This window comes from Calypte anna, chromosome 2, assembly GCF_003957555.1.
Source record: "Calypte anna isolate BGI_N300 chromosome 2, bCalAnn1_v1.p, whole genome shotgun sequence".
Lineage (NCBI taxonomy): Eukaryota > Metazoa > Chordata > Aves > Apodiformes > Trochilidae > Calypte > Calypte anna.
The window spans coordinates 126,672,476-126,695,573 of NC_044245.1; the positions used below are offsets into that span (position 1 = coordinate 126,672,476).

The 23,098-nt window shown below is 38.1% G+C and overlaps 1 protein-coding gene across 4 annotated transcripts in view; it reads right to left on the bottom strand.

The window, feature by feature from the left end:
* RUNX1T1 (RUNX1 partner transcriptional co-repressor 1) overlaps positions 1 to 23,098 on the bottom strand; it is a 112,426-nt gene that overhangs the window by 6,549 nt on the left and 82,779 nt on the right. For all 4 annotated transcript variants that reach the window (XM_030445047.1, XM_008502432.2, XM_030445049.1 and 1 more), the window contains 4 exons: positions 22,596 to 22,681; positions 21,743 to 21,944; positions 13,601 to 13,669; positions 7,565 to 7,755 (listed from right to left, as the gene is read on the bottom strand). In XM_030445047.1, coding sequence (XP_030300907.1) covers positions 7,565 to 7,755; positions 13,601 to 13,669; positions 21,743 to 21,944; positions 22,596 to 22,681 — 548 coding nt within the window. The remainder of the gene's footprint in view (positions 1 to 7,564; positions 7,756 to 13,600; positions 13,670 to 21,742; positions 21,945 to 22,595; positions 22,682 to 23,098) is intronic.

The window sequence follows — 23,098 nt, forward strand, 5'->3', positions numbered from 1 at the left end:
GTGAGTAGTGAAAAACAGCAGCAAAGATCAGGCTCAGACAGCACAAGCTTTGGCAACAGATGCTTTCTGTTCACATTACCGCCTGATAGCTGCAGAGCCCAAATTCTACTGAAGCCAAGCTCAAGATGACAAATAATGACCTGCTGTGCTTTGTGTACCCCTGCTCATGTATTCCCAGCTGATCTAGATATCACAGGCAGGGTATGAGCTCACTATCAGACTGAGCATGGTTAAGGTATCTTCCCTCTTGGAAAGTTCTAACAAGTAGCAGCAAAACAGAGCACCCTGACTGAACTATATAGACAGTATCTTAGATAACAGGGGACCAAAATGTCATGCTGGTGACAAGGTGCTAACCATCATATGAGGACATATGAGCAGGACTATGAACTACTTGACTCCTGAGTTAAGACTCTTCACCTCCTAACACTGGCAAGACTCTGCCTGGAGTACTGTCCAGGCTGGGATGATACACTTCAAATACAGCAAATGAAATATGACAAATGAGACTTGGAAAGAACCCAGAGAAAGGCAGCCAGAATAATCCAAGGCCAGACAAATGCAAGCCAAACAGAAGAGATTGAACTGAGACTGTTAAACCTAAGATGAGACAGCAGCCTGAAAGGGGACAGCAGGAGAGAAACATCTTGGAAGATACTGCAGTGAAACAGGAATGACCATAAGTACACAGATGAACAGAAAATGAAACGGGATCAAATGTGCAAGAAATTCTGGAAAGAGATGCTATGAGAAATTTTTTTAAGGACAGGCACAAACTGCCTAGAGGCACTGCAGAATCACCATCATGAAAGCACAGGAAAGCAGGTATCTCTACAGGAATGACACAGATAGTCTGGAGAAGAGGCTCAGGGGAGAACTCATCACTCTCTACAACTCCCTGAAAGGAGGGTGTAGCCAGGGGGGGGATTTGGTCTCTTCTCCCAGGCAGCTGTCAGTAAGACAAGAGGGCATAGACTTAAGCTCTGTCAGGGGAGATTTAGGTTGGATATTAAGAAAAAAATCTTTTCAGAGAGGGTGACCAGCCATTGGACTGGGCTACCCAGGGAGGTGGTGGATTCTCTGTCTCTGGGAGTTTTTAAGAAGAGACTGAATGTGGCACTCAGTGCTATAGTCTGGGAACCACAGTGGCAGTGGATCAAGGGTTGGACTTGATCATCTCAGAGATGATCCAGAGAATCTGGATGGTTCTGTGATTCTATGATTCTGTGGGATAGAGTTGACCCTGCATGAAAAAGGTAGTAGTGGATTTCTCAAAGCCTCTCCTGGCCTAGCTTCTCTGTCTTTAGGTAGTGACCCCACTATATTGCACTTACAGCTCATGTGTTATAGAGGTCCAGATGTAGCTAAAACTATGAGGAGGACTGGATTACAGTTTAACTCTGCATTGATTTTCCTGGGAAATAGTGAGGTTATACAAAAGGCCAGATTCTCAGACTATATAATTCAATTTAGCTTCCCTACCTTGAAAATGGATTAATTCAATGAAATTGGGCTAAATTACACCAGATGGGAATCTCGCACCGAATCTATGCCAGCGATCATATTTCATCCTCCTCTTTCAACTGACATGGAACATCAGTCTTAGGTCACAGCCTTATCTTAGGTCAGACTCTTAATTTTCATGTACTTAAGCTTCCATCTTCAAACAACAGAACTCAGAACGTTCTGTTTGCCATCACGAAAATTTTTAAAAACAAATGGTCTCCATTTCTGTGGTGTCCACTACCAGAACACATAGTTGACAATTATTTTGCCCATCCCATTTCTTTCATCTTTGAATATTTAACCACATTTGAGTATTCGTTTTCTTCTGTTGAGACTCAGTGTACAGCTGGCTTGAAGAAAACAAACAAGCAAACAAAACAAAACAAAACAAAAAGACCAACAAACCCCAAAATGAAGCAAAACAAAAAAACCAAACCAAACCAGAACAAAAAACTAACAACAAATGGACTGCTACACATTAAAGAGATTATGACCTTTGAAATGATGCAATACAGTGTCAAACTCTGCTCTGTCAGCTTTGATAAATTCTGAATTTCCCCAGTTCACCAGGAAAGGATATCTGGCTGGGCACAAAAACCCAGATTTTTCCTAGTTCTGCAACACCCATGGCATTCAAAACTCTACAACTGCTAACCACAAGAAAAAGAACATCTAGAAATCACTGAAACCACAGTGGCATAAAAAAGAATTGTATGAGCCACTGAGCACCAGAAAGTTCTTTATGAAAATTCTATCCAAGACCTGTTAGAAAGTGAAACACACTGGTACTTTGAAAATTCCTACATTGTGTCAAAATGCAGTGCTCCATAAAAAGATATTAAAACCTTTAGACGTTTCTAGTGTAGTTACACCTGCATCTGAATACTACAGGCTTGTCCAAGTCACTGTTTATTGTGTGAAGTACATCTATGTTCATACAAATCAGCATGAGAGACACTAAATCCTGAAAACAGAAGAGCAGAGATGTATAGGGAAGAGACATGCAAGCTGGCTGGCCAGGCTTAGCTCAGCAGTCTGGGGCAGTGCCAATGTTCACATCACATCTGGGCTGATCCTGCACAGAACACATGGCTCTGGTGCCTCTGTACCACCCACCACTGCAGGGGATGATGTGTTACTTTCTAAGAGATACCCAGCCAAAAAAATTAAACATTTACTGACATATGTATTAAATTTAAAAGCAAGCTAAAAACTAGGTTTGCCTGAATCCCAGCAGCTGATGCTAAGTCAGGTTTGCTGGCACAGTCCTGGTCTCAGTGGATTGGTCAGCAGAGACAGAACCCAGCTGTCTTCAAAATGTCAGGTAAGTGTGATATTCATATACAACATAAACTGCTGCAATATAAACAAGCCCTAACATTACACATGTCTTAAAAGCAGTATTGGACCAGTTACATACTTGTTTTATCTGAGCAGATGTCAGCATCTGCTTTAAGTAGAGAGAACTGAAACATTTGTGCTCCTTCCATGTCCTAGCCCCCACCCTACTCAAAAGTGAGGAAGAACACTTGAGTGTTAGATTTTTCAGTGGCATTTTATACCATAGCAGAAAGACAGATGTTTTGATGATTTCCAATCCCTCCCCCCACCTTCTACAATCTGGGCAGCCAGTCTCTTTGCTAAACTGTTCACCCTTACTATTGAAATTGATTTGCACAACAGAACATTGCAGCCAAAGCAAGCACAGTAGTCATTAAAGAGTAGGCTGCTCACACATGTTTCTGTACTTAGCCAAGTCAACTGCTGATGAATGGGTCATCTTTTGTCAAGCAACTGTAAAGAACTGGTAAAGAAATAATTTGTGGTTCAGGAACAGCCATGCTGACAGGTAGGCCTTCTCCTATCCTTTTGCTCTCCACCAGCAGTGTGCTCTGTTCCCTGGTCTACAACCAATCCCATTATAATAGCAGAAAATAATGAACAATTTCTGATCAGTGGTGCTGAGAAACTGTTGAAATCTTCAGAAAGTAAAAATGCAGACACTGAAGCAGTAGCACTGTGAAATCAATCACACTCAACAATTAAAACATAAGCAAAGAACAATAGTTCAACAAGGCATCAAATCAGGGTCAAAAATTAAAACTATACCATGTAATGTGGCTATTCTCAAAATATGGCAGGCCACTTCTTAAAACTCATGATGCTTCCAAATATTACTCCTCCCTTATTAGTCCTCTCACTGTCCTAATACCCCTTATTTTGCTGCAGTTTTCTTGCAGACAATCTTGCAGTCAGGGAAGCTGCTCCTCCTATGTTAAAAACAAAGCAAAACCATAACACTCTCCTTGGAACAAAACCATCAAGTCCCCTTCCCCCCTCCAAAAAAACAACAACAAAAACAAAATATCAAAAGACCCCAATCCACTTTTTGTGAGACCCCTGAAAGCTTAGATGAGAGGACTAGATATGATCTGATAATTATAATAGTAACAAAAATCTTGAGTCTTAGTACAAGAACTTACTACTTGTTACTTGTTACTACTCTTTGCAAGACTGCAATAGAAATCATGCCACAAAGTTCTTACCCCAGAGCAGCTCCAAGAAGCCTCAGATAGGTCCAGGTTGCATTTTACTGAATAATAAATGAATAACTGTAAGGGAGAAACCTTGCCAACAAACAAGGAGTGGTGCATCAGAGGAAATTGTATCTGATACATAAGAAATCTGATGCCAAATTCCCATCTTCATTCATAGTTTCCACAGCCAAGAGAGCAAATAACACTTGTGGGAGAAATACTTTCTGTCAGGAACTGCATGGAGATTATATACTAGCCTATGCTGAGCTCACTTGCAGGCCTCAGATGAGTGTCCCACCAAGGATGAGAACTGAAGAGTGATGCTTAGACTTTTCTAGACCTGTAAAACTGCAGAAGCTGCTCTTCAGCATTCAGCATTTGGAACTGGAAATATTCTAGCCCTGCAAATATTACTCCAGTGCCTTTAGTACACTGGAATCTGTGTTGCTGGAAGTGTTCTGCTGAAAGTTGTTAACAGAGAGAAGTTTATGAAGACTTCCAACAAAGACAAATGAGGAGGGATGTTCAAAGACAGACTGAGAGATAAGGAGCACCAAAGCAAATGTTAAGTCATATTCCTGAGTCCCAACAAACACAGGTTTATATCTCCAAAGAAACACCTTTGAAACACTGCCAAACTGATCTCCTGTCCCCAAGGACAAAGGAAACGTCTGGTCCATTCTTAGAGGACTTATCCAAAAACCAGACAGCCTGAATTAACAGGTAATTGTGAGAAGTGCACCCTAACCCTGTGTGCACTCCAAACTCTGTTTGGAGTTTGCCATAATTAGACCCAAAAGAGGAACTAATTACAAAACTTTAAACAGACACATCTAACTCACAAACAAGTATTGCTGATATCTCCCTTCACAATTGACCATGCACCTTGAAACACAAACTGGCTAAACTTTAGTTCTTCCTACATGATTACTAAAATCTGCATTTTTCAGCTCAAAACAGCCATGCTTATATATCACCCATTGTAACAGGGGTGAAAGCTGCAGGACCAGGCCACTCAATTTCATTTTAAATAGCTCCTAAATATGTATTTTAGTCTAGGTCAAGGAGGCTCACCATCAGCCCTGAAAATATCTGTAATGGTATGAGCCCCACTTCATTAGAATGAAATCAGAATAATTATTTGCCTTTTTTATAAGTCCTGTTTCCAAGAACCTCATAAACAATTCTTCTGGAAATGAAGTAAAGATGTATAATGTTATACAGACTTTTTCTAGAGCTATGGTTGCTCAGAACTGAATTAAAACACACAAACTCCTACACACTCCTTCAGATGCTCATTTTTTTGTGAAAGAATGGGCTGTACATATTGGCACCTAAGTACTTCCTCTGTCCTGCCTACACTACATCAGTTCACTTAACAGATTTAATTTGCCATTTCCTCCAAAGGTAGTGCCTTTGGAATTTCTACTGTAACAACAGCAGGCTCTTTTATACACATACACACACACAAAATGACAGCTGATTAAAGATGCTAAGTCAGACAAATGCCCTTTCTGTGAACATAGTGCAAGAAAAATGTCCTTGACTATCTCAGATACAAAATGCCAATAAATTGAATTTATGTCTCATTTAATCTACAATGGAACAGTTAGTACTGAAAGGGTACATACACTTCCCCTAGTCTCTTTCTTCCTGAGAAATTTTCAGATCCTGAAAATCAATTCCTTTTGTCTCCTTGTTATTCATCTGCTACACATTAAGGAGAAACTCTGGGCATTCAGTGATCCCACAATGGTCTTTCATCTCCAGAGAAGCCTGGTATGAATTAAAATCTTACGGTCCCTCAAATTATGGATGCATACTGCAGCATGACTTATCTGCTCATGATTTCTGCCAGTTTTCTCGGTATACTGCAGCTAGCTCATCTGCATCTTTCAACTTAAGTGACTCTTCAACAACACTGCCTACACTGCCTATCCCACCAGTGAAAAGTACTTTGACACTAGAGTACACAAGTAAATGCCCCACAACACAGATATCATTACTATTTTTTCCCCAGCTCCCTGAAATTTAAAATTGATATTAAAAATTAGCTCTACTCCAGCCAAGATCTTAGTACTAAGAACAATAAATATTTCATGAAAGTAATGTTCTTTCATTTCAGTGGCCTTAAGAGTTGAAGATTATACACAAATAACTTCTAGTTGATGCAATTTCTTTGTCATGTCTGTTTTTAAGGACAGCTTTAACTTGGGCCATTGCTCTTCCACAACAGATGTAAAATTTAATTGCTACCTAGACTACTGCAGCACTGGTAAAACACACTGCTCTTTCAAGCTCAGGTTCCAGATATTTGTGCTTCTGGATGTCCCATACCCAAAGAATTCAAGGCTTCAACTCTTTGGTCTGGAAGTAAGTCAGGACTTAACATACTGATTTTTGGTTTACTCTTTTTTGCTCTTCCAGTTTATTTTTCTGCCTTCCAAATGATGTTTGCCCATTCCTCAACTCTCAAACATTCCCTGCAGCCAAAGCAGCACATTCAAAATAAGGAAACACTGGCAAATATATATTCACATTTTGTCCCACAGGAACCACCATCTGTTGCTAATTGGTTCTACATCCAACACTTTCCCCAGATAAGCTTTTAGCCACCTAGCTCTACAATTTCTTAAATTAATAATCTCTTTGTTAAAATTAGATTTTAGAGTGAAATATTTTCCACCAAGCAATCTTCTTATATGTTCAGTACGGCATCTTGAAGAACTTTAAAATAAAGCTACTTGAAAAGCTACAATAGAACAGAAATGTGTGTGCTGTAAGTAACCCTGGGCAGCTGTTAAAAGGTGAGACCACAGCTCAAGTTCATTGTCTGTTTTGGGCCCAGATCACAACATAGCCAAGGATGGGCATAGGAGGGACAGAGAAGTGCTGGAGAGTGTCCAGAGAAGGGCAACAAAGCTCATGAAGGGCCTGGAGCACAAGTCCTGTGCTGGGGGAGGTGGGGGTGTCCAGTCTGCAGAAGAAGAGGCTGAGAGGAGACCTTATGGCTCTCTTCAACTCCCTCAAGGGAGTTTGGAATGAGGAGGGGAACAGCCTCTGCTCCTTATTGAACTGTGATAGGAGCAGAGGGAATGGATAGAAGCTGTGCCAGAGGAGGTTTAGGGTGGATGTTAGGAAACATTTTATCACTAGGAGGGTTGTCAGGCATTGGAATGGCCTAGACAGGACAGTGGTGGAGTCACCATCCCTGGAGGTATTTAGAGGGCATTTGGACCTGGTACTTAAGGACATGGTTTAGTAGTTAGATTATGGTGTTGGTCAAAGGTTGGACTGAATGATCTTGGAGATCTCTTCCAACCTAAACATTCTGTGATTCTTTGTGAAATTTGGAGCTCAGCATGCACCAGAAATCCACGGCCAAAGCTACTGTGCAAGCTGTTAACAGCGGGCACTGAACTCTGAGGTCACACAAATGGCCTGTGCCACTCAGACTAAATCACAGATACACCTGTGGTTTGCAGCTGGCAGAGGCGATGCCTGCCCAGCAAAGCCCTTACCTCGCTTGAATCCTCCTGCTGGTTGATAACAGCCAGTGCATCCTCTGCAGCCTGGCGCTTGGCTTCGGCCACAGTGCGCTCCATCTTGGCTCTCTCTGAAGTGATCATGTCGTGAGCTTTCCGCTCCGCCTCTGACACCGCCTTCTGCAGCTCTGCCATTGCCTGGCGCTTGACTTCATTGACAGCTTCCTCTATAATGAGGGAAGAAAACACCATGAGCACGGGATGCTGGGCAGAGGGGGATGCAGGACTGGTGTGTGAAATGCAGCAGAGACCGCATCATATTGAGAGTCTTCGTTTTGAGAAGGACATTGAGGAACCTGGTTCCTTAAGACTCTTCAGGACCACCACAGAGGTCCCTTTTTACTCCCCCATCACCAAAAGCTCTCACAAGTTCTTAACGTATGTGGTGATTCTTGCTATTTTGATTCCAGGTCAGTACTTCTTTAGGTACAGACATTTCACGTCTCTGCTGTGCTATTTTTGTGGTCTTTTTCAACATTTTACGTAGAAAACTGCATTTGTGGCACACCAGATTTGTGGGTATCTTTGGAAAAAAGCATTGTTTAAGAAATAATATTACAAACTTTTTCAAAAAGTTATTTTTAAGCTCTGGAAATTAAGACCGGATTTTATGGACATTAGCATTTCCCCCGCCCCCATATATTAACATATAAATATATGAAGTTCATAAGAACCCAAGAGGTTATTTAAAATATTAAAATCACAAGTCATATCTTTTCCTTGACATGTAATTTTAAGAGCCAAAATGAAAATTTGTTTATGAACATTTCTTTGACCTCTTGAGCTCTCCTTCAAACCCATGTTTACACTGTCAAGACTTGAGCATACCACAGCCAGGACTGAGCAGGGGCAAAATGCTTCATTAAATTCAAACTTTCACGTGTCTTGTAAAATAACTATGTCACCATGAGCTGCTTCTTTGGTATATGCTAGCATCATATATTTTATTCTGGTAAACATGGATTGTCACAAATTAGTTATTCGGGTTGTGATGCAGGATGAGTGCAAGGATTTTACTAATGAACAGTGTTTTTAATTGACAACTAAAACAAGTAATTTTTTTTTTTTAATTAACTGCTCTAATTAACAAGGAAACCATCCTCCCTCTGAATTAGTTTATCTAATTTTCATCTTTATTCAAAGCAAAATGACAATGATTAATTGAAAATTTAATAAGCAGTAATTATTAACTTGGCAAACCTAGTACCAATTAACACTCTATTAAAACTAATTATGACATGTTTCATTCAAGTGTTTGCACTTAATTGTTTCATCCACTTAAAACCCACCTTAATTAAATGTTCTGTTTAATTAAAAACATAGATTTCTAATAAAAAATGTTTTACTGTGGATTAAAATCCAAGTACTACAACCCAGTTATGGGTCTGAGTTTCAGTCCATGTATTTAGCCCACATATTTGATTGCATGCACACACACACAGACCAAACTCTTAGAGATGCTAAGTCTCTATCTCTTGAGTTCTTATTTCTCATAACTCTACACTTGCTACTTAAAAAAGCAAGGACTCCATTGTCATCCTTTTCAGTTATTAACCAAATTATAATAAAGACTTAGATTTAAGCCCTGCACTGAATTAATTCAAATGAAAGAAAAGTTCTGTTATTCTGTGTGTGTGTGTGTGTGTTATGTGTGTGCATGTCTGTGAGAGGTGTTTCAACTGAAGTGTTTGAGGGAGGGGAATCTGGAGATAAAACTTATGCCTTTGTTTTTATGAGGCTGCAAATATGCCCTTATATTACCCTACCATAAATGTTGTTTAGGGGAAAGCCTCAGGAGAGGAAAAAATCATACCCTTCAACCATACAGCCAAGGCTTAATTTACTTTGAATATTCAAGGTGAATTAAAATTCTATCTAAGTGGCAATACAGGACAATAATTTTTGCTTACGATCAAAGCTGCAGCTAGACTAATTGTATATGCAAATCAGGCAATTTATATTTAAATTATGCATTCCTATTCTAGTCCCACAGGCACATACTGATCAGCAAAGGGAATTGGTAGGACATTTGCAAGGTGCTTGAATATTTATTACCAACTGCAAACATTCACTGATCATGAGAAAAGAAACATACACAGGGAAATATACAGATGCAATTTTATTGCCATTTTCATAAAAATGAGGCAACTTAAATACAGACATTTTGTGTCTACGAACCGCTGTTATTAACAAAGTGGGTTTCTCTGAGATATTCTGTCTTTTTGCTTATATTTGCTATGGATAGGAATTATCTTTTATGGCATGATGCACTTTCAGTACATCATATAAATTTCGTCTTGCATTGAGGTGTTTACAGTGGTTAGAATTACCAGTTAAAACTATTTTTAAATGGAAGCAAAATGTTCCAATGTTTTACTGAAACTTCTAATTTTATAGTTTTTCATCCTACATAATCTTACTTCTTTTCAGTCCAAATATAGGAATCCAACCCTGTATTTTAACTTCTATATTGTACAAGGTTATTTACAAAGCTTTTGAGAGGGTGAAGGTGCTAAATGTGCTTATGGGGCCATATGCTGAAGAAAAATGACATATACTTTATTTGCATTAGTCCAACTATGGATGGGACTTTACTATTTCCACTACCTTTGACAGCAGAATTTGTAGGGATATACTACGTATGAAAACGATATTGTTAAAATGCACCATTTTTTTTTTGTCACAATGCACTATCATTATTTCAATATGGTATGAATTAATGAACAGCCAAATAAAACAGACAAATTTTCCTATCACTGACTCTCTGCACATCTTCTCAAAATAAGTGTTTTCAGTACCTACAGATATAAATGTGAAAGGCTTTACTGTTTCAGGTAATAATAAAAATTGCAATATTTGTGCAGGGGAAGTTATGAGTGACAGCGAAGGATTTGCCTTGACTATGCTGAGCTTCAAAGACAAAGAATGACACCAGCACTCTTCCTTCCTTCTTGCTTTTCCAGAGAAGGGAAGTGTGATTAGGTTCCAGTAATAGAAAACATGGGACCTGGAAGTTTTAGAATCCATCTGCATCCTCCCTTTTTCCACTAAGCATTCTTGGAATAAATTCACTCTGTCTTTTTAGGAATGCAATTGAAATCTGCCTCCCCTTTGAGTAGCACCAATTCATGAGAGAAGCTTCAGGGAGCAAACAGCCTGTGCAGAATAGGCATTACTTGATGTGATAAGAGCTCACTGACTCTGGAGAGCTACTCAACTTTTCATTCACTCCAACGTGATTCACCAGCCAGCTCCTGCTCACTTCCCTCAGTTGACATGATGAAAAAGGAAAGGTGGTGGGCAGGGTAAGGGTGCTTTACTGTGCTACCATGACATTTTGCATCATCTCACTCTTTGGGAGCTGGTGACATGACTTTTCCCAGCTTCATACTCCAACATGCTCAATCTTTTTCTAAAAACTCCCCAGAAGAATGTGCAGGGTCTTTGAGAAAGTTCCACATTTGATAAAATTTATGATTTTAAAATTTACATTTTGAAAAACTCCACATCTGATAGCTCAGAGTTTAACTCCAGTAAGTAACTAGTAACTGCAGTCCAGAACTGCCATGAGGAGCAGGTCTTGCTGTGTGATAGATGGTGGCTGGAAGACAGTTTCCTTATGACACAGAATGAAGTTCAGGCCCACAGTCAGCCTGGTTTCCCTCAGTATTAGAGAACTGGGTATTTACAGAGAGCAAGTCATTCAAGCTATGATCTGACTGATGCTCTTCACATGCCCACTCTTTCGAACTTGGCTTAGACTCTTCATCTACATACCCATAATTCAATGAGACAAATCAGGGCACTGGCGACTTTCCACTGATATATAAAACTGAATTGCTTTCAAGTGGATTTAATTCACAAGGTGCTGCATACTAGGTGCTTGCTCCAATAATCACAAAAGCATGCACCTAACATAGTATATTTAGAGAACTGCACTGGAATCTATTAATCTCCAAGAGTTTAAAGTGAATCCCTTTTCCACATGCTTTTGAGGTTGCTTATTAACCAATTTTATCACAGATTCCTCCAGTTCAGTAGGTTTAGCATCCCAATCAGACTTTTATACTTGATTCAGCTGCCTACCCATTGGTCTTTAAGGACGTTTGAGATAATAAGATATCCATACTGAGCCAGCAAAAATTACTTGTGAGACATTTGCAGCCTTCTTGACTGGCAGCTGCCGCCCAGCCAGGAAACTACAGAGCATCTCAAATGGCACCAGAGACCTATCCTTACAGAGCTGAGTTGCACCTGTACAGCTTGAACTGATTATGAAATTGTGGAGACCTCCAACTTCAGTGCACCCTTCTGAAAATGAAGGCCTATGATTTATGAAAATCATTACGCTTTCTGATGTTTTACTACTTTTAGTAACAGATACAGGTATGAATCCTGTAGAGAGTCAGACTTTCTTATTTTCCAGTTCACAGGCATGCTCATTTAATACAAAGAATATGAGCATAAAAAGAGACACTGGACATGGGACCAAAGGAAAAACTTTGTTTCAAAGTAACTGATGACATACATGTTCACATGGAGACACAGCTCCTGTATACCATTTGTGGATAGACTCAATGTGAATGAGCATCCAATTTTATAATTCAATCCAAAAGTTTCAATTAACTTCTACTGCTACCTTATGAAAAAAATTGTACTGCATCTAGGTGTCATAAATGACCTGACATCACCTAGATTTCACAAGAGGAATGAAGTTCTTGAAATTCAACCGAATAATGCTATTCTTTCTGAGATTTCTCAGGACTGCAATTTTCCCCCTTATTTTTCATGTGAGATGTTAACATTAACTATAGCAAAACAAACTCTAAAAATACTTTTTTGTAAATAAGATCAATGAGTTCCAAAAGCAAAATCCTGTTTACTTGGACAAAAAAAGAAGGTGTAGATTATTTTCTTATTTTTCATCTAAATCATAGCAGTTTCCAAAAATAGTAATTTGCATGTTAACAAGTATAGACTTTATGCCACATCACACAGACAACACAATTTCTTGACTGATGCAAAAATATGCCAGCAAAACATCTTTACACATATGTTCTGCATCAAGTTGAAAATACATGAAGAAGCAGCAGGCAGTTACAGGAGATTTGATCAGAAAACATCAAAACTGCTGCATATTTGCCATTTAATCATTAACTCCTGCTCAGACAGCTGCAGCAGACTTTATAGTAAAACAGGTGTTCAAAAGAGGGGTGTGTGTGTGTATGTATAAGAAGCAGCTCAACTACCTCACCGAAGTTCAAGAGCTGCCTCACCTCCTGTCCCCTGTGAAAGTGAAGAAGGTCTCATACCAGTGTTAAAAGAACAAAGGTTTAGCTCCAGCACCACAACAGGATCCTTGCCAGAGAACTCCTGTGCTCAGGCAGTTTCAAAGTTTTTCATGTCTGCCCATGGTGCTTTCCAAGCTCAGGGAAGACACTGTCAATTCCCATGTAACCACCCAGAGCAGCTACAGAGATGTGACCTTCCTTACTTCCTTGAAAAAAGGTTTGTAAGCACAGACTTCACTGGGGGCTGTCAGGCAAAAAAATCTTTTTATAATTAAGAAAGGTTACGATGCATAGCTGAAGGTTTTTCTTTAACAGCTATGCTTTTCCTCTCCTCTGGGAATTCTTACCTTAACTAGGTAAGAACCTTGAAGCTTTATAAAAAAAAATCCCACGCAAATGTTTTATTTTAAATTGCTAACAGACTGCAAGTTTAGCATATCAAGTTTCAGCCTGAAATCATTATAACCCCTGCAAATAGGGGTCTTTAGTGGAAGTAGTGATATCCCCTAAATATAGCAGCAGATGCTTCTATTATAAAAATTATTTTATGTCTTGATCAGTTACAGTTTAATATTTAACATTATTTCTTCTTGTTATTAGTAAGTCCTTTTTTTTTTTCTTTTTATTTTTTCCTTTTCTTTTTCACATTCTTAACATCATCTCGTTAACAACTGCACACAGCTGCCAGAAGACTAAGCTAGTGTTTTTAAACAGTTCTTACCAGCTTTTTTCCAGATCTCCTCTGGCACATATCCAGACGCAGGCCTGTGAAGGAATTCCCGATGTGATTCTGCAGGAGGAGGGGGTTTGGAGGGAAAAAGAAAGAGCATCATGAGCAATGGTTGCCTGTTGAGAGCAAAGCTTTGAGACATACCTTTTCCTCTTATTGTTCAAGTGAAAAACAAACAAACAAACCACATAGTTTTTCTTTACACAAAATAAAACGGGTGCTGTGGCCAAATGTCAGATAAACCAGATCAATGTTTAGTACTCAAATGTATCATTGCAAACCAAGCTGAGACTGGTTCACTTTATTTTTATTTTACAGTGTTTGAAGTCAACTCTATATGAGAGTTACTGCACTTTTAAGGCTGGCTATGTGAGACCAACTGAGGGAGTGATGTGCTTCATCTTTGTCATTATGTTGATGGAAAGCAAAAGAAAGAGGGAAACAGTCTGCACTTGGCAGTTCTGTTCCATGAAAACAGAATGGCTACTGACACGCAGGGACAAAAGCCAAGATGTCATTCCAGTGATCAAATAGGCTGCCCACAGAAAAGGGAAGGGGTGTTTCTACATGTTCAGAGCTATGCTTGCCTATATCTGAGCCCATGATGGCAACTGTAGCTGCACAAGTCTGAAAAACAGAACCTTTAACATCAGGTTAAGCCCCTAAATACATGTGCTGCCAAACTGGCAGCTCACTTCAGCTCACTGGAGCTGAAGCTCATCATTCACCCATATATTTCTATCACATTTTGACAGCTTTTTCCCCCCTCCCCTTTTTTGAAAGGGTTTAACCTCTGGGCCTGAGCCTAAGAGCTCTGAAATCACTAAGATCCCTTCCACACGGACTTCAAAGACACAAGATCAGAAAATACCGAAAGAAAATTCACTTTGGACTGAAATTTAGCACACAGATTCTCAGCAGATGAAAAGCTGCTCTTGTCAAATAGAGTTTCATAACCAATTAACTATTTTTCAGAATAAGAGAAGAGAAACAAAAGAAAACAAATAAAAACAAAGGTAAGCTTGTTGCATTGACTACTACTGCCTATGTGATGGGATTCAATTGTCAAAATAAAATAATTTGATTTATTACATTAGAGATAGGGTTTCCATCTTATTAGAGGTGTTGCTAGGAACTAAACTTTCTGTTTGATGTCAGAGTTTGAAACATACCAAAAGTGCACATGCCAGACTTTGAACACTGATTTTTACTAAATATATTAATTTCTGTATCTCTAAGTTATTTACTCAACAACTTGGTAAAAAAGTAGTAATTTTTTTTAAAAGCTGAATCATTAGGTTTTGCAAATAATTTTTTTATACCACCACACATAGGCATTCAGTGGTGTTTGTAATACAGTAGGCTACAGAACTTTAAATAAATTCAAAGATTACATTTACTGTTGCAGACTGCTAAGAAAGTGGGAATGATGGGGACTGTTTCAGGTACTCAGAGAGCAGGGAATCCCAATCCCTGAGCACTGTTCCACAGCTGTGGTTTCCCTCACATGACTCTGCAGACAGCGACGGGGGTGGATTGAACCTTCCCATCCAACAGGCAGCTGAGTGGATTTCCCCAGCTCTTCTGCTTGTCACTAAGGTATGGGATGGAAATAGACTGGGTTTTTGTAGGCAGAACTTCACACCTCTCAAGCATAAACTGATGGGTGTGTGCATGATGATGCTGAAAATGGGAACATTCTCAGTATTACTTGGCTCAGATGATTCTGGAGGTGACATCTATCATTGTGTGCACTTCTCTCAGGAAGAAGGCTTGTAGACTTCCAGGCACACTGACAGATTACCCAGGGACAGAAATGGCAGCTGAAAACATTGCTTGAAAGCTCAATAAAAAGGTGAAAAATTAAAACTCTTATTTGTTCTCCTACAATACCTGCAGAAAATGACACAACCAGACTCCAAATATGGCAAAAAAAGGGGATAGTTGCATTAATTTACTTCTTGTTGAGTACTCGTCTTCTGTTTCAGGTACCATCCACCAAAGTGGGGTCATAAGCTTTAATTTTAATACTAAGTACCATGGTAAAGGGCTTTAAAATCAGGAGATGTGGAGCTGATTTTTTGGTACATATGACTTTCCAAAAATGGAATTCAATGACATAAATTACCAGATTGCCAGCTAATTGTTAAAATTTCCAAAACATAAACATCAATCAAGCTCTTATTCCAACCACAAATTATTTACATGAGGGAAGAAATCCTCTGCAAGAATAATTAAATCAAGAGCTTGTGAGAGACTTTCCCATAGTTTGGAATGGCGAACACAAAAAAAAGACAAGAAGCTCTTATGAAGATAATAAAAACCATATTTTTCAGGCAAGAAAAATATTATTAACATGGCTATTGTTTAGACAGTGGTGATGAGTCCATGAAAACAATCTTCTTTTCGAGGCTAAACAACAGGACATGTCTTATAACATTACTATTTCTAAGGCAAAGTCTCATTCAGATTAAGAATCACAGAGCTTGCTCTTAAGCTTAAGACACAAAAGATCTTAAATTTGGATGTCTAGCAAACTCAAAGCAAAATACAATCAAATTCAGTACCCAAAACACTAAATGTAAAATCAACTGCAAAATAAGCCATAATGAGGAAGAATGTACTATATGAATCAATGGACTGCAGTACCTAGAAGTCAAAATACATTCTGCCTGGAAGGCAATTGAATTAAATCAGACAAAATTAGGAGTAACCTAAAGTTACAAGGAAGCTCTTACAAAACCAGAAACAGAAAAAATTTAACACATCAGACATAAAACAGGTTTGTTACAGGTGAAAATGCAGCAGTGTTCTTATGAAGAACAAAGGGATGCACACTACTGAATTTACTTTAAATTCATAGTCATGGTTTGAGAGCACTTGTTGATAATTACTCTGGTTCCTACTAGACTACATAGAAAAGCCCAACAAGGAAAATAAAAAGCACATAAACATGAGAGTAATAAATACCCATCACAGAATCATAGAATGGTTTGGGTTGGAGGGGACTGTAAAGATACTTTAGTTCCAAACCCCCTGCCTGTATGAACTCAAAATAAAGCAGATTTTGAAAATGTTTTTTGACTTTTCTCTTTTAATCCAAAATATACTTTTCAGGAATAAGGTGGCTGGACTGGCACATTAAGAAAAGAGAAAAGTCTTAGTTTGAAACCTCACTTTCTACTGAATAGCATGGAAAAACATAATACATTGTTTTCTAATATATATATATATATATATATATATATATATCAAATATAATAAATAGAGTCCTGCTTTTAGTCACTCCTGGATGTTTTTTAATAAGAAAGAAAACTTCCACATATACAAAAGAACACCATAGTCACAATATCATGCCATGTTCCATACGAGCCTGATTATGTTTTTAAGAACACATTCAACCAAAAGATTCAGAAGTTAATTGATGAAAAAGGTTTCTGATGTTCAGCAAGTAGAAACAGTTTCCAGACTGCTATTTTTTTCTTGCTTTTAAGATAAGGAGAAGAGGTTATTTAAGTAATGAGAGAGAGTGATACGAAGTTTTAAATGCTGAAAAAATATGGGTCTGGGAAGTGAAACTGAGATGAAGTTAGGACCAAGTAGAGGAAGTGTACTGTCATATGATAATATGGGTCAAATCCAAGAAAACAGAATAGAATGACTTAAAAGGAAAAGATGTGTTCAACACTGTCAAAAAGTCTGATTCATATTTAGAAATAAGGAACAGAAGATGGGTTGAAAATATAAAAGAATGGAAGTTTTTACCCCTGGACAATGACATCAAAGCCTATAATAAAAAAATAATAAGAAACAGAGCTTAACAACTGATCTTTTGGGGACCTTTTAAACTGTATTGTATTTATGAAAACGCTGGAAGAAGCAAAAATGCCTTATATGCCATAGTGAACATTAGGGTTTAAGCCTAATAAAAGCTGCATATAACCATCCCTGGACTACATAAAGTATATACACTGTTACATGTATTTATATGCTTTTAATTTTTTGTATGCAAGTTTTGCTTCATGCTGCTACCATTGGTGGGAAGTAGGCAACAAACTTCTTAGAGGAATAAATATTCACTCCCTTGTTTACAAGAGTCAAGCTAAAAAGTGTGCCACTCCAATTACTGGAATATATAGATACAAATCTGAAAAAGTGTAATACTGAATGAGACCATGTTGAGATTCTTGTTGAGAGGCATGTGCTTCAAGTGTTTTTATGTAACACTTTGCCCTAAAATACTTTTTTGTTGCTAAAATAACACTCCTCCAACATACATGAAATTGTGTTAAAGATATAGTTGTATTCTCATTTAAAAAGAATAAGAGAGGGGAAAAGCATACAGGTACTATATTACTGAATAATCCTTAAAATCAACAGCAAACTTCCACTAAATAGCAGCAATATATTTTCTTTCTTTCTTTTATGCCACCTATGAGTTATTTTGCAAAAGCACAAGAGTAACGAGTGTGGTGTGAGGAATGGATACAATTGATCCTACTTCCAAGGAACTATTTATTAGAAATGAATACTGAGAACACAGCCCCACAAGGTTTCTGCAGCTGTAGCCCTATCTAGCAACATGCAGTCTGCTAGACAACCCAGCCCAAATCTCCCATGCAGTGAGTGGATTAAGAGCAACACTTAATATTATCAGTGACCAGTATTAGAGAGGCTTTATGTTCTAGAATTACAAGTTTTAAATGTTACTGTGGTATTCACAGCATTCACATTAGTTCACACTGAGAATATCAGGCATATCACAGCCATGCTGATAATCTGAAAATGGCAAAGATTTGATAACAGCAGCATGAACAGACATGTGTTGGCAGGACTGCCCTAGCGAACACTGAAAGTACGAGGGTGAACAACCTTTGAAAAAACAAACACGAGGTCTACAAGATTTATCGTTTAAAAATGTATAAAGAAATGGCTGACCTATGTGTTTTTCAGATACTTCTGAGAATCCCCTGGCTACCTGGGGAAAATCCTGCAGGTATTGGCACTCTTCAGCTGGAGACTTCAAACTCTGTTTTGTAAGATTTCCATTCCGATAAATGCAAGAGACACAAAACACCATCATTGCTGCAGAGCTTCTGATGTGCAGCTACACCATTTATTTAGAGCTACAGCTGCACTCAATAAGGTTATAGATCTTGTTTATAACCCATGATGTTGAAGAACCCTCATCTTTAATTTATCTGACTCTGTGTATTTCAGTATACATCGTCTGATATGCGTAACTATTCACTATTAGGATGAAAGTCGCAGTCCTGCTGCAGTACGTACTACTGAAATTCTTCAGCAGAAATGGAGGAGTCAAGATGATGTATTATTCACTTCATAGACCATCACAGTTCATCAAGTGAATATATATAAAGTCCGAGCCATTTTTAGACTTTCATAAACATGTATTATTCAGACTGAAAAGAATGGACCCATCTTACCTTCAACACACTCTCAGAGAATAATGAGAGCTTGTAACCTGCTGTAGCTGGCTAATGTGTGTACTGGATTACACTGCATTAAAACAAATTATCAAATGTTTCATTTGATTTCTTAATTAAAAATATCAACAGAAAAATACTGATTAGATCCTGTGAACAGTCAAGCTCAATACAATTCATAGGGATGTCAAATTAAAAGAAGCACAAAAATCTCTGGCAGACAAAAAAGGTCTGCTGGTTCAAAATGATGGCCAAAATTTTCATTAGCTTCTCTTGGACTCAAATTATGCTACATTTCAGCTCAAAGTTTTTCAGCAAGAGCTGTCACTGAAGACTGTGGCATAATGTTTACAGTGAGAACTTATCACTTCAGTAATGATATTTTAATCGTAAAGAAAAAGAAACAAAGCCACAGACAATGTAGCCATATGGTCCCTTTTTTTTTTCCTCTTGCTGGTGGAGATGACAAGATGGATTTAAAGGGTGGATTACCTCGTTTAAAAAAAAAATTCAAAAGGGAATCACTGACATTTAGAAACCCTGCAGCAAAAAACAGTATTTACATATTGTGGAACTTCAATTAAAATATTGGACGAACTTTTAGTCTCAAGGCTCTCAGGCACTGCTTCCATTTTATTATACCTCTAAATGTTGGGAGTTTCGATTCTGTTAACTAGTTTACTATAAAATCTGAGGAATTATAAGTGTTACCTTTCCATAAATTCTGAAGTAAATATTTTCTGCCTTAAACGTCAAGCCATAAAAGTATTTCTTATCAACATTTACAATTGGTACGGATGGTGCATCACTTATGCAACTCAAGTTTCATGTCCATGACTGTAGGAAAATAGGTTCTAAATCCCAGAATCAAAATGGACATTTTCAAATGAACTCACTCCAACCAGTTCAGTTGTACTCAACAGTACTGCAGAGGTGCCTTGTCTGCCCAGTGCTGAAAACTTACTGTATGTTTTTAAGCAAAGAGAATTTTTATTTCCAAAAATGCACTTGGACAAATGCACAAAGCAAATTATAATTGTATGTTTGACCCTTATTTTATGTTTTGTTGCTGCTGTTTTGGCTACAGCTACTTTTCTTGGAATGTTTTGATGAATGTCTTGAGCTTCAGTTTCTTTTAGGAAATTATAAGCACTCTATTTCCCTTCCCTCTTTTTATGTACTACCTATATTTACAAGCACTATTGCCTGGTTCTTTCTGCATCAGAGCTGTGATAGAGGTTAATGCCACTGCTTTTGATCTAGGGGTTTCCTCACAATTATTCTTCCCAAGGTTGCAAATTTGATCAACATTTCAGATGTATGTATGAGTCTTTCTTTACATTACATTTAACACTATTCATACAAACCACTACCTGAGTGCTTCTTTCTGAGAAGGGCTCCCCTAGGGACTAGACTTGTTAGTGAAGTTGGGAACAACATTTCCATAACTCTTCTTTTCTCTGACTGAAGTTAATTTATAGAGCTACTGGCTCAGATCATTTGACATATAAATACAAAAGGTTTGTTTGTTATCAAGAGACACTAAATATTACAGTAAGAACTCTAGAGATTTACCAAAAGGAAGATGGAAAGGGCATTAGGTTTATTTCTGTTTTTCTATTTGCCATTAAATAAGTTTTAGATTTAATCAGTTATTCTTAAGAGCACAAGGAAAACACAGCTTTAAATAAAATATAGTTGAAAAATAACACACACAATCAATTCTACTAATGACTACAGTTTATGACTTTATGTAGATGGAATTCATTATATACAGTCTATTTTTTTTAATTAGACAAGCAGTCATGGTTTGTCTTCTCTTCAAAAGAGCAGAGAACAATAAAAAAGGCATCACTGAGATGTGTTTCTTTACCACATCTGCCAAATAAGTGAAGGGACGAGGTAGAAGCAGGCCAACATATTTATAAATTACAGAAAGCCCACAAAATAAAAGTTTGATTTTCTACAGCAAATCTTGGAGTAGCTGTGTGAGGTCCCTGTGACTACAGACTGTGACTGCAAGGGGTGAAAGTCCAAATTCTTGGTCTGCTCCTTGTAAGTGAGCTATGCAGCTTGAGCTGAATTCAGAGTGCCTCTGTGTAACTACATGGAAAACAGTCCCCAAACTAGCTCAGACACACCTGTGAGAGCTGCAGTGGAGGACACAGAAGGGTCTTGTTTGCTTGACTGCAGGCATGACAGATATTTCTTTCTTAAAAGGAAACCAAATATCTTTACATTTCCCTTCACTTCCTCAGAAAAGACAACTTCCAAGTTAAGTAATTTGATTTGAGAAAGTGAAATCCTTTGATTTCACAGTACTAACAATCCAGAAGCACCTATAGATTTTCTTGAAGCAGGCAAGGGGGATAGTTGGAGGGGATGCAGTCAGTGCACATCTCACTGTTCTGCCACCCCTACATGGTACCCCCATCCTGCTGCCCTTCCACTCTCAGACATCAGTGAATGAAAAGCAAGTTACCCAGTATCATCAAAACTACCAAGCTGCTTCAAATGTAAACATAACTACTGGGGCAAAAGTATTACAGTTAATTAAACAGACAGTAAAGAGGTGCATTTCATCACTGTCACAAAACAAGAATCAGAGGAATAAAAACAAACTTCATGTAGCATACAGTGGAGTTAGAACAGGATTAGTGAACGATTTTTAATGAGGATACTGTACCCAATGTAACTGGATCTGGATTCACTGGACTCTGCTGTCTGGAATGACTACTGCTGCTGTTACCACCTTTTTTTAAATCTTCTGCATCACTGTACCGCCGTATCCAGTAATTCAGCTCCTCACGGTCTGCTTCTTGACATCGCCGCAGTACTGTGAGAGATCTCCTGGTTTTTTCCACCATGTCCATTATACAATTTAACAGCTATTCACGGATGAAGCAGAGAAAGAGAAAAGAACATTTTATTCATAAACTGACAGAAAGAAGCAGCATTAATGTGCTGTGCGCCTGGGTTTTAAGAATGAACTCTCTTCCTGTTATTTCAAACACAGCTGGAAAATTCTGGGTTGGCTTTTAAGAATGACAATATCTTCCTGTGTTATTGGTGATCCTAAACTGTACAGGTATGAATTTCTGGGGGAAAGAGATAAGCCAAGTAGGATAAGTCTGAATAGACTGAAGTGCCACCAGTAATTTCACAGTGCACCACAGATACCAGGAGATCTGGTCCAGAACTTATGCCTACAAATGTTAGGAGAACTAAGAAATTTTTTTAAAAAGGCACAATTAACCAGTACTAGGGGTAAGGATCATGTATGCCAGATCTAGGGTTTATGAAACAGTGTCCACTGCCCTTTTGGCAGTCTGTAACACTTAGGACACTGCCATATCCATTTGAGCACAATGGCCTAATATGAGCTACTTGATGGGGAACATCATGCCCCTAGATTTAATTGCCAACATTTTCAAAACTTGTCCAGGGATTCAGGTTTCTTTTAAAAGAAGAAGCTTTCATTCCTATCTTAAAAGGGCTTTGCTCATACCATTGTACATAAGAGTGCATTTAGATCTTACATGGTCAAGGTGTTTCCACTCTTCTGCCCATTCTCTGTCTGTTAGCCTGTGATCAATCATTTCTTCTTGACGTGTGCCATGCAACCCTGCCAAAAAGGAGCAAATCATGTTTAGAGTGAGTCCTCTAGGAAAAAAAAAAAAAAAAAGGAGCTATCAGACAAAGATACAATACATTACTTGGTCTAGTATCAGGAATGCCACCACAAAAATAAAGTGGATGCTTATAAACTTATGTTTTAAGTTCTCTGTAGCACTCCTCCCCAGACAAGATGCTTCTGTCTCACTCAATTTAATGTCTTCAATTCTGCAAGTTCTGTAGGTTGCAAGATATGAATATGGCCATAACCCTTTCTGACTAGATACAATTGTAATGTTTATAATGTATATAATAAAATATACAATTTTTCTTTTGTACTACTTGATGAAGTCAGCACAACAATTATTTGGTAACTTAGTGCATCAAATATTAACTGTACTTTAGAGAGTTGAAAAAATATTAATAT